General features: G+C 40.6%; 1 protein-coding gene across 1 annotated transcript in view; it reads right to left on the minus strand.

Annotated features, from left to right (window-relative positions):
- Positions 1 to 3,678: 3,678 nt before the first annotated feature.
- BBS4 (Bardet-Biedl syndrome 4) overlaps positions 3,679 to 12,620 on the minus strand; it is a 48,389-nt gene continuing 39,447 nt past the window's right edge. The window contains exons 12-16 of the mRNA XM_082257128.1: positions 8,425 to 8,596; positions 8,262 to 8,331; positions 6,574 to 6,712; positions 4,018 to 4,222; positions 3,679 to 3,937 (exon numbers count right to left, since the gene is read on the minus strand). Coding sequence (XP_082113254.1) covers positions 3,837 to 3,937; positions 4,018 to 4,222; positions 6,574 to 6,712; positions 8,262 to 8,331; positions 8,425 to 8,596 — 687 coding nt within the window. The 3' untranslated portion in view covers positions 3,679 to 3,836. The remainder of the gene's footprint in view (positions 3,938 to 4,017; positions 4,223 to 6,573; positions 6,713 to 8,261; positions 8,332 to 8,424; positions 8,597 to 12,620) is intronic.

The following is a 12,620-nucleotide window of genomic DNA, read 5'->3' on the forward strand; positions in this document are numbered from 1 at the left end:
TTTCATTAAAGTATCTTACAGTCTACACTCAGAGGAGCCTGAACTGTTTCTGTTTTTCTCTTTGCATGTTTGGAGACAGCTTCTGCTCCCCCATACAAGACTGGCCCTGAACCGTGGACGATTATTCTCTCTGTTGTTATAGTGTTATTTTGATGATCCCATAGCATATGGAATCACTATACTGTGGACTTTTATTACGGACTTTGGCATGAAAATATTATTTTCATTTTGCGCTTACTCTATATGTTTGTATGTAAGAGAGTTTAAGCTATCATCCCCCTCAGTTACTGCCTTTTGTTTCACTTGACCCTTGCTTCTAGATTGTAAGCTCTAACGAGCAGGGCCCTCTGATTCCTCCTGTATTGAATTGTACTGTAACTGTATTGTCTTCCCCCACACTGTAAAGCACTGCACAAACTGTTGGCGCTATATAAATCCTGTATAATTATAATAATAATCCACAGTCTCTGTATTGCTCAGTTGCAGCAGGAATAAACAACAGGGAAAATGGTCATGCATTTACAAACTGGTAATTCACAGAGTGTTAGGGATTTGCTGATAAACAAAGCAACCTACAACAACCTGTATACAAAAGATCCACATTTGCATTCTCATCGTGTAAAAAAAGTTATACCCACACCTATGGAACTTTGACTGGATGTCTAGCACATGCCTATACTATGGAGAGCATAAAACAAATCTGTTTAAAGTGGAACTGAAATTTAAAAAGTGCAGATATGGTGTGTTATAAGGAAAAAGTTTAAAATGTTGGTTGTGCATATGCTGGACCCTGAGAATTGTACTTTTTGTATGGGACTTGTGAAAAATAGCAGCACTTCCTGGTATGCGAGGATGCTTAAGCATAGGATAAGAGTATATGTATAAGATTAAGCCTAGTACACACCACTAGTTTTTTTTTTTTTTGTTCAACCAAAAACTCACAGCTCAGGTCAGAGCCACTGTACTAACAATCCCATGTTAGTACAGCAATCTCACCTGCTGTTCTATTGTGTTCTGACAGGGGGATGCCCTCTCCCCCCCCCCCCCACTAAAACACTCCAGTCAGCGCTCTTAGTCATGCTGATCAGGAGGTGGTCATCTGCTGGTTTTCCAGTATGCTCGGCCGGCTTCTGTCAGACCGGCTGATCTCGCCCGAGATTCTACCCATTTTTACTAGGCTTAAGACCTTGTTCCCTCTGACTGCTAGTCTCACAATATTTGATGATGTCACTAGTGTGCTATTTGCTGTTTTCCTTGCTGAAGGTTTTTGACATGAGGAAGCATAGATGTATGGGGGAAGGGAATGCCGCTCAGGTGTGTGTCCAAACAGGTGCTGTCTGGATCCGCCGTCCAGGAAGATACAAGTAGAAATGTGAAGCCGCACTCAGATGATTGAAATCAAATGAAGTGTCTTTATTCTTCAAAAGTATCCAGGACAAACAGACAGTGTGAGGAACAGAATATGTCCAAGGTAGACGCGTTTCACGGCTCGAATGGCCGCTTACTCATTACCACGGTGTGGGATAGCGGAAATTGGTCAATATTTAAAGGTGGTCACCAGGAAATTGATTGTTGTAGCTCTGCACAACTGCATATCATTAAATAATCAAGCATATTGAACATCCAATTTCTCTGCGATCCAACACCGAGGACATGCCAAAAAACACACATGAAACAACTTAACAAAATATGTGTAAAACAAAATTGAGAACGATACATTCAAGTGAGTATACAAATGAATGTAATAGTAAAAACAACAGAGTTTAGCGTAAAAAGTCTCATATGAAATCGGCATGTGTGTATCTGACTTTTTACGCTAAACTCTGTTGTTTTTACTATTACATTCATTTGTATACTCACTTGAATGTATCGTTCTCAATTTTGTTTTACACATATTTTGTTAAGTTGTTTCATGTGTGTTTTTTGCCATGTCCTCGGTGTTGGATCGCAGAGAAATTGGATGTTCAATATGCTTGATTATTTAATGATATGCAGTTGTGCAGAGCTACAACAATCAATTTCCTGGTGACCACCTTTAAATATTGACCAATTTCCGCTATCCCACACCGTGGTAATGAGTAAGCGGCCATTCGAGCCGTGAAACGCGTCTACCTTGGACATATTCTGTTCCTCACACTGTCTGTTTGTCCTGGATACTTTTGAAGAATAAAGACACTTCATTTGATTTCAATCATCTGAGTGCGGCTTCACATTTCTACATGAGGAAGCATAGCCCTGCCTCTACCAAAATGCCCGCCTTTACGCAGAGAAACCATACAGGTAAGTCATGCATGCTAAGTCAGTAATGGGGAAATATCAACTGCAGGGAGACCACAGGCAACAATAGTCAATTGCCTCTGCTACTTTATAACATTTTTATTTTAAATATACAGAAAATAGTAAAAAAAAAAAAAGTCTGCTGTATCTGGGTAAATGATCTGCATCGACCGGGGTGTACAAGGCAAATCATTATCTCTACCACGAATACAACGCAATAGATTAATTTAAAGCAGGCCTTCCATGCCAAACGCCCCCTCCCCCGTGTCCTAGCACAAATGGCTTTAAAAGCTCATCTGCAAACAGTTTGCTGCCTCCCCCCCAAAAAATAAAACATTTTATTATATTTATATATTTTACTATTATTATATTGAGCTGGGAGCTCAAATTACCATTAGATTGTACTCTTATAAGATTTGGATCTCCCAGATCTGACATCACCAATATATATATATATATATATATATATATAATATATATATATATATATATATATTTATATTTGTTTTTTTATACAGTTTACTTATAGTTTTTGTGCTGGGGTGGGTTGGGGTCAGGGTGCTGCTAAAATAAAAAAAAGCAGTTGGCATGGAAGGCCTGTTTTGAAGAAGTTTACAAAATGACATAAATAAAACATAAATACCATCTAAATGACTTATTGTGTCTATATATATATATATATATATATATATATATATATATATATATATATATACACAATGTATTAGGGATTGGCCGATATTCACTTTTTTTGAAGTATCAGTATCCACCACAAACTTGCCAATATTGCTTCAAGTGGTTGTACCGCCAAGAGTTTAAAAAAATGTAAGTATTCAAAACAGCCAAATTTGGCGTTTGAATGCTTTTAAATGCAGAGAAGGGGTTTGAGGTCTTACAGACCCCAGATCCCTTCATAAACACAATCTGTCACTGCCTATAACAGCCCATTCAGACTGGCGTGACACGACTTTGTGGGGCGACCTGTGTGCACCGCGACTTCGGCGCGACTTGCACGGACTTCATATAATGGAAGTCAATGCAAGTCGCCTCCAGGTCGCCCCATAGTAGTACAGGACCCTTTTTCTAAGTCGGAGCGACTTGTGTCGCTCCTATTAGAACGGGTCCTGTACTACTCAATGGCGAACGTCCGACCGCGAATTGTCAGGCGACCAAGTCGCGCTAGTCTGAATGGACTCTTACTGTCACAAGGGATGTTTACATTATTATATTTATTGTGACAGCAATAAAAGTGATAAAAAAAAAATGTGAAAGAACAATGTAAAAATAAAAAAAACTTTAAATGTGCAGAATACTGGCACCTAAGATTGGCTATCAGCCTGAAGGGTGGGCAGAAAATCGGTATCGGCTCTGAAAAAATGATATCGGTCAGATCCCTACAATGTATAGTTTTCTACCACCCATAAAGGCAGTGTAATCTGTACATATACTCAACATTGTAACAGATCTAAAATCAGTTAGGTTCAGCATCATCTTATAAAAGCATAGAGATCTTTTTTAAGATGATCTAATTAAGCAGAAGAATCACATATAAATTATAATTAGCTGGCACCCCTCTTGAAGTCTGTTGCAGAACCTGAGCTTGTAGGGTCCTCGGGCTCCAGTGGTAGGGATGGAGGTTTGGAGACAGGTGCATTGGAACCTAAAAGAAATGTACATTATGGATTTTAATTTTAGCTGTGCTGAGAGTAAAGGGTTCAGATTCTTTTCTGAGTGTTTTACCTGCTGGAAGGGCAGCCTTACTGTATCCAGCAGCAGAAGACATTGCTCTGCCCAGAGCCTGATTTGACCCCAGCGGAGTCTGTTCTGTTCCTGGTCCTTTCACTACTGCTTTCTGCTTAGCTTTTTGGTCTTTAGACTGTTTCGTCCACACAAGACTCTCACCAACCTGCAGGGCTGCCCCTAACTTCTGAGCCATGTCCACCATCTAAAGAGTCAGAAAAAGGCCATGAAAAACTTTCAAAGACTTTCCAAACCAATAGCACATGTATTCCTAAGTGTTCTTCTAACAGGTTGATTAGTTACTTTTTATAATTAAAATTATTTTTTCTTAAGCTAATTGGTAACCATGCTCCTCTAACAAACCATCCCAAATGGGTTTTTCATATTACAGGATTTCAGCTGAAGTCAATGGACCCAACTCATAACTCAAGTGTGAAAAGCCAGGGAAGTAAATCACTGGAGGAACGTAAGTGAACCTGTATCCTAACTGTATATGAGCTTTAAAAAACAGGCCCACGCTGATCTATGTAGCTGCAGAAAACATGGAGCAATTCATCCTCAAACTTCACGGCAGGAGTAGTGATGTCATTCAGCAGAATAAATCTTTTAGGTGGTGGGAAGTAAAACTAAAAAAAAAAAACTAAAATAATATGGTTGCATAAGTGTGCCCACCCTTAAACTACTTAAACTAATTCTTTGTTAAAGCACCTTTTGATTTTATTACAGCAATCAGTCTTTTTGGGTACTAGTCTATCAGCACATCTTGACTTGGCAATATTTGCCCACTCTTTGCAAAAACACTACAAATCTGTCAGATTGCGAGGGCATCTCCTGTGCACAGCCCTCTTCAGACCGCCCCACAGATTTTCAATCAGATTCAGGTCTGGGCCATTCCAAAACTTTATTCTTTTTCTGGTGAAGCCATTCCTTCGTTGATTTGGATGTATGCTTTGGGTCGTTGTCATGCTGAAAAATGAAGTTCCTCTTTATGGTTAGCTTTCTCGCAGAAGCCTGAAGGTTTTGTGCCAATATTGACTGGTATTTGGAACTGTTCATAATTCCCTCTATCGAGACTAAGGCCCCTGTTCCAGCTGAAGAAAAACAGTCCCAAAGCATGATGCTGCCACCATCATGCTTCACTGTGGGTATGGTGATCTTTTGGTGATGTGCAGTGTTGTTTTTGCGCCAAACATATCATTTGGAATTATGGCCAAAAAGTTCAACCTTGGTCTCATTAGACCACAAAAAAACAGTTTTCCACATGCTTTTGGGAGACTTCAGATGTGTTTTTGCAAAATTTAGCTGGACTTGGATGTTTTTCTTCGTAAGTAAAGGCTTTCTTCTTGCCAATCTACCCCATAGCCCAGACATATGAAGAATACCGGGGATTGCTGTCACATGTGCTACACAGCCAGTACTTGCCAGATATTCTACAGCTCCTTTAATTGTTGCTGTAGGCATCTTGGCAGCCTCCCTAGCCAGTTTTCTTCTCGTCTTTTCATACATTTTGGAGGGATATCCAGTTTTTGGTAATGTCACTGTTGTGCCATGTTTTCTCCACTTGATGATGACTGCCTTCAGTGTGTTCCATGGTATATCTAATGCCTTGTAAATTCTTTTTTACCCTCCTCCTAACTGATACATTTTAACAATGAGATCCCTCTTATGTGTTGGAAGCCCTCTGCGGACCATGGCTTTTCCTGTAGGATGCAACTAAGAAATTGTCAGGAAAGACCTACTAGAACAGCTGAACTTTATTTGGGGTTAATCAGAGTAACTTTAAATGATGGCAGGTGTGTACTGACCCCTATTTAACGTGAGTTTGAATGTTATTGTTTATTCTGAACACAGCTACATCCCCAGTTATAAGAGGGTGTGCACATTTATGCCATGACATTATTTTAGTTTTTTTTTACTCCTCCCTCCTAAAAGATTTCAGTTTGTTTTTTAACTTGTACATTTTATAGGTCAAATTAAAAAGGTAAAAAAAAAAGTTCTGAAATGATTTATCTTTAATTTTTTTACATCACAGAAACCTGACATTTTAACAGGGGCGTGTAGACTTTTTATATCCACTATATATCTGAGTCAGTGCATTATGAGATTCATGGTCTACTAAATGAGATTACATATTATTGGGTAGAGCCACATCACTTTTAGGTTTATATATCTTTACTGCATTTAGTTCGGATTTCGTGAGTGAATTTCTGATGTTAGCAGTTTCTGTTTATTTTACTTGTGTTTGATATACAGTGGGGATCGAAAGTTTGGGCACCCCAGGTAAAAATTTGTATTAATGTGCATAAAGAAGCCAAGGAAAGATGGAAAAATCTCCAAAAGGCATCAAATTACAGATTAGACATTCTTAGAATATATCAACAAAAGTTAGATTTTATTTCCATCATTTACACTTTCAAAATAACAGAAAACAAAAAAATGGCGCCTGCAAAAGTTTGGGCACCCTGTCATCATATATTTAGATCCTCTTACTGTCATATAAACAGGTTCTAGTGTTTATTATGCCACAACCATAATGTTGGATGTCTCTATTTTTACCTCTGGATCAAACTCTGTCCCAGTATCTCTCAAACTGTTGACTTTGCGCTCTAGTTCCTGGTATTGACTCAGTGCCCCCTTCTTATCTCCTTGATTGTACAGCAAAACTGAAAAGTTCAGATTTACGAGAGGGTCTGTCCTGAGAGAAGGAAAACCATGTAACAAAGAGAGGAAGTGTGGCGCAGTATTAACATGATAGAAAGAAAAGGCAGAAATCAAACAAATGGCAGATGTCCAGATAATGCAAAAACAAAAAATATATATTTGTAGGCAGGAACTTTAGTTTAATTCTAAAGTAAGTTTCACATTGGGATTTTTTTTGTGTAGAGTGGTCTATAAATGCCAATTATGTTGCCCCTTTCACAGGATCGGACAAATCGGGTCCGTCTGTCCGTTTTTCAGGCGGAACAGATCAGGCCACCCATTCTCCTCAATGGGGAGGCGGATGTCAGCAGACCCGCCTGGAACCCGATCTGACAAGATCCACTGAAAACAGATGGATGGCGATAGGTTCATCATCCGTCCAGTGGGTCCGATCGGATGGGATCAGATGAAAAACGGACAGGCTATCCATTTTCATCCGATCCCCCCCATAGAGGTGGACTCTGACAGGTCTGTCTCTGCACAGTGAACAGATGATGGAACGGTCATCTGCCTGCTCAGCGGGGATCAAAACGGATCCGCCCTGTGTGAAAGGGGCCTAAAGCTGATCTCTGTGCTTTAGTGAAGTTTAAATAGTTCATTAGGAACAAGCTGGTCCAAACAAACTACGTACTTCACTAACACATGCACATATATAGATTTTTTTTTTTTTTTTACCCCTCGTGGGAGGTCTTGACACACACACACACACACACACACACACACACACACACACACGTATGTTGCAATCAACCAGCAACGAATCACTACAGAAGCACTCACATGCTGCAGGGAAAGATTGGACAGAGCTGTAAATAGCTCTGTCTGTCTATATATACTGACAGGAAGTGCAGTGACAACACTTTTGATATTGCTATACTGTCAATATAAACACCATGTGGATCAGTCTGTAGAAGTGTCAGAAGCCCAGGTGCCTCTCAGAGTATTGCCTTCCACCCACACCAAAACCCTGGGATCATGCACAGAGGCTAAACGCCCAGTGTGCATGAGGCCTTACAGGAAAGAGACTATAGTCTTTTATTAAATTACTCATTTATAAATTATAAGTTAACTGGAAGGCATAAACAACTTTAATGCCTCCCAGATCACTTTTTCCTGGGTTCAGACGTTCCTGCTTTAAAACAGGTTTAGCCAGGTTTACATGTGTTTAGCTGCATTTAAAATGTCCAATTGGATCCTGGACGCACAGAATTCCATTTTCTTCAAATGCACCAGAACTATCCAGACCTAAATGCAGGTAAATGCAATATTAAAAAATCATTACATACATTTATATGCGTTTACAAATGTCCTCTAAATGCAGGTTTGAGGATGCCAGTGTGAATGTGAACGTGGCAAAGGTCTGCACTTGCTAAGTTGCTTTGAAAGTGGTGGTTTGGATGGAAGGAACATTTATAAGTGCCCTAAAATGGAAAGTTTACAAGTATAATTCTAAATGGCATAGTTTACAACCTAAACAGACTTCATTAAGAGTTCTACTTATCAGTAAATCCTTTCACAAGACACGTGACATAATGTTCACTCACTGATCGAGACTGGCCGCCTGCTGATACGAGTTCTTGGCATTCTCTGTGTCATCCAGGTATGTGAGTGCCACTTAAAATAGAGAAGATATAGAGTAAGCATAAAAGCAAATACTGATCTGGGTACCACAGTGATGCAAAGGGTGACATACTGATTGTTGCTCACCTGCCAACAGCATGTAAAGGGTAGCATTTCCATGATGTAGGGATATAGCTGCACTAAGGAAGTGAAAGGCTGAGGCATATTGCTGCATACTGAGATGAACCAGCCCCAGGTTATAGAGAACCCGCCAATCAAATGGGGAAAAGTAAAGTGCACGCTTCAGACAGCTGATGGCCTGAAAATGCAACATCAAAATCAGAGATGAGTGAATAAAAAGCAACCGCAGCAACTTCCTGACTGCACCATACTGAATGAATTCACACACTGAGCTACAAGCAAAGCTCTGTCTCTCTGTGGATTACTTTTAGTAAATAGAGTAAAAGAAATGCAGGGTTTGATGTTCATAGTCTACCAATCAAAATTCAGCATGATATCTTACTGAAACTACCTTTTCATGGCTTACTTACCTAAAAATAATATGTAAAAAAAAAACAAAAAAAAAGAAAAAAAGGGAAGAATACAATGTCGCTATTTCAATGCAGGTAACAACAGGTATGAAGTTAAAAGCAACATATTGAATGGTTACCATAGGCAACAATACTTTTCAAGCAGTTTAGGTTTTATCAGTTACCCTTTTTTTCCCGGTCCTAGAAATGCTGTTACAACAGGCTTACTCAACTTACACTACAGTTGGTGATAATCTCTGAAATACTTGCACATTTCCTTTGAGCTATCAGCTAGACAATTTCCGCATAAGGAAGAAGCAGTTACTGAAACGCTCACTTGACCAGTTTTTATATTTTGTAAATCACTGTATGATCAAATTATACCTAATAAATGTTTTAAGAAGATTTTACACTATCAAAGTTTCTTATTTGTTGGCATGACTGTGAGAGGGGGATTTGAGCATATGTAAATGGTACCACGGAGGATATGACATGAGCACTGTCACAGCTTTTTTAGGAATAGGTCATTGTGTTCCATTGAGTTTTCTATTTGCACAGGGTGTGGGATTTATGTAGTTAATATATTTCGACTGCACAGTGGCAAAGAGATCCTATGAAATAAGAGAGCACAGGGTTTTGCACTGAACAGTGGAAAATTGTAAGCAGCACACGGACTGTGGATTATTGGACTTCTTAAAGCAGAGGTAAAGTCAGGGATACTGGCCTATTCTCCAACAGTCCAATGCTTGTGAAGACCCTCATTGGCATCTCCTCAGCGGTTTTGCATGGGTGCCAGTATTCGGCCATTTTGATTGGCAGGTGCAGGATGGCGCCATTTCTGTGCATGAGCAGAAGTCATTTATCCCGGCATTGTATTGTATTGCATGCACAGCTCTGTGTACATTTGGCAAAGGATTGCAAACAGGCAGGTAATTGCATGTCTCTTTTGCAATAAAAAAAAACTGCCTGTTCACAATTTTCTTTCAGCCTTAAGTTCCACTTTAAAGAGGAGTTCCAGCCTGCGGGGAAAAAAGTAAAAGTCAGCAGCTACAAATACTTTAGCTGCTGACTTTTTTTTTTTTTTTATAAATTCAATGTTTATTGAGAAAGGAAAATATACATATACAATATAATACAACAGAGCACATTGGTAGACGTCCAAATACAATAGATAAACATGCAGCAAATCATGGAACAAAAACACCTGGGGGACATATATTCGAACCGCGATAACAGTATACGGAAGTTCAAAAGTGGGCTGCGGGGCGCAGAACTCCCAGACAGGGCCTCCCCTCCACCGGCATCTCTCAAATGGCCGGTCTGTTAAGGTGAGGAGGAACTAAGCTGACAATCCGACTGCCCCGCATTCAACTCCGTATATGAAGTGTATAAATGCCCAGGGGGAGGGTAGTTTTCTAGAAGGGGGAAGAGCAGAAAGAAGAGAAGGGAGAGGAGAGGAGAAAGCAGTAGGGGGGGGTAAAGAGTGGGGAGAAGGGGAGGGTAAGGGTGGAAAAATAGGGGGGGGGGGGGAGATGGCCAACCTGAACGCTGACAACCAGTTAAGCGATCAGATCTTTGTATTCAGCGGAGAAGCTAAACTCTTGCCAGTAGTACCATCGCTTGAGGAACTTTTCTCGTGAGCCCCGTTCAGCCGCCACCAGGTCTTCCATTTCATTAATATTTGCTACTTTTCTCCACCACATGGCCACTGTGGGGTACTGTGACTGTTTCCAGAGAAGAGGGATGCAACTCTTGGCGGCCATGAACAGGAGCGGCAGAATCTATTTCCGGTAGGACGAACGTGGAAAGCTATTGTGGTGGAGGAGCAAGAGCTGCTGACTTTTAATATGAGGGCACTTACCTGTCCAGGGATCCTATGATGTCAGCACCCCAAGCCAATGTATCCATCGGCTCCAGCTGGAGCTGGCATCTTCATTAAGGGAAACAGGAAGTGAAGCCTTGGGGCTTCACAGCCTGTTTCCTACTGCACATGCACGAATCCCGCTGCTCTTTCTGAATGGTTCCGCTGTCTTCTGGGATCTGTGTGTACCTTAGAAGGCAGTGGGCAATATTATCCGGAAGTGGGAGCCAGTACCTGGTTATGACAGGTATCCGCTCCCACCGAAATGTGCCCACTGTGGGGGGGGAGGTAGGAAGCAAACAAACAGAGATTCCCCTTTTGGGTGGTGCTCCGCCTTAAGTTTGCTATAGAGGAATCCAAGTTTGACTCAGCAGGGATCGGCTGAATTTGAATCCATGCTTTGGAAAACTTTTGCTAACCAGGAGCTGCAGCAGAGAGGATTCAATCAGCAACCTTGTTTGTGCGGATGAAGGAATATATCTATCTATCTAGTATAAAGACACTCAGGGGTCTGGCAGAGGAGGTAGATCAAAATAGCCCTGGTTTTTTTTGTTTTTTTTATTAACGTTTTAATGAAGCTCAGCCCATCTTTCTCAAAGCACTATAAAGCTCGGTTCACACTAGTACAGGCCCATGCATGGGCTGCTGTGCCGCGTAAATAGCGAAAACAAAACATGGCCGCAGGAAAACTGCTGCGGGCTGAGATGTGTAGGGATGCCATTCAGAAAGAAGGCAGCCCTGCGCATTTCGCAAGAGCAACGCGATTCAGGACGCACAGTGCGGGCTAGTGTGAGGTTAGCCTCACATAGAAGTGAACAGACCAATAAACCTAAAGTCCCAATCACCATCAATACCCTCTAGTGATGACCTCACACAGTATATACACAGTACTGTGCAAAAGTCTTAGGCAGGTGATAAAAAATGCTGTAAATTAAAAATGCTTTTAGCAATAGAACTGTTAATAGTTTATTTTCATCAATTAACAAAATGTACAGTAAATGAACAGATGAGAAATCCAAATTAATATCACTATATGGTGTGACCACTCTTTGCCTTCAAAACATCATCAATTCTTCAGTTCTTCTTGGTACACTTGCACACAGTCTTTGAAGGAACTCACCAGGTAGGTTGTTACAAACAGCTTGGAGAACTAACCACAAATTTTCTGTGGATGTAGGCTGCCTCAAATTTTTCTGTGCATAGTTGAGTGGTTTGATCATGTTTCCATGTCCTATGCATGAAAACATAGGAACTGGGGTGCAGAAAAATGGCAGCAGGTGCTTTTGACTGATTGATGTGAAAATTTGAAATATTTTGCTGTAGCAGGAGGCATTTTTTTTTTTTTGCGAAAGGCGGTACAACGATGAATGTCTACAGGCAGCAGCAAATTCCTTGCAAATTTAGGGCTGCATTCCTGCAAATGGAATTGGAGATTTGGTCAGGATCAATGGCGTCCATAACGCTGAGAAATACAAGCAGATACTTATCCACCGTGTCATACCTTCTTGGAGGTGTGTGATTGAACCCAAATTTATGCTGCAGCAGGACAACGACCCCAAACATTATGAACTATCTTCAGGATAAAGAAGAACAAGGAGTCCTGGAAGTGATTGTTTGGTCCCCACAGAGCCCTGATCTCAACATCAAGTATGTCCGGGATTTCATGAGGAAACAGAAGGATTTGAGGAAGCCTACATGCACAGAAGATCTGTGGTTAGTTCTCCAAGATGTTTGGAACAACCTACCTTCGGAGTTCCATCAAAAACTGAGTGCAAGTGTACCTAGAAGAACTGATGCTGTTTTGAAGGCAAAGGGTGGTCACACCAAATATTGATTTGCTTTTTCTTCATTTTCTTTACATTTTGTTAATTGATAAAAATTTGATTTTTCCTACAGCTTACCTGTAAAATCCTTTTCCTGAAGTACATCACCGGACACAGAGCAGCCATAAT

Source organism: Pelophylax lessonae (assembly GCF_965119305.1).
Source record: "Pelophylax lessonae genome assembly, chromosome: 4".
NCBI lineage: Eukaryota > Metazoa > Chordata > Amphibia > Anura > Ranidae > Pelophylax > Pelophylax lessonae.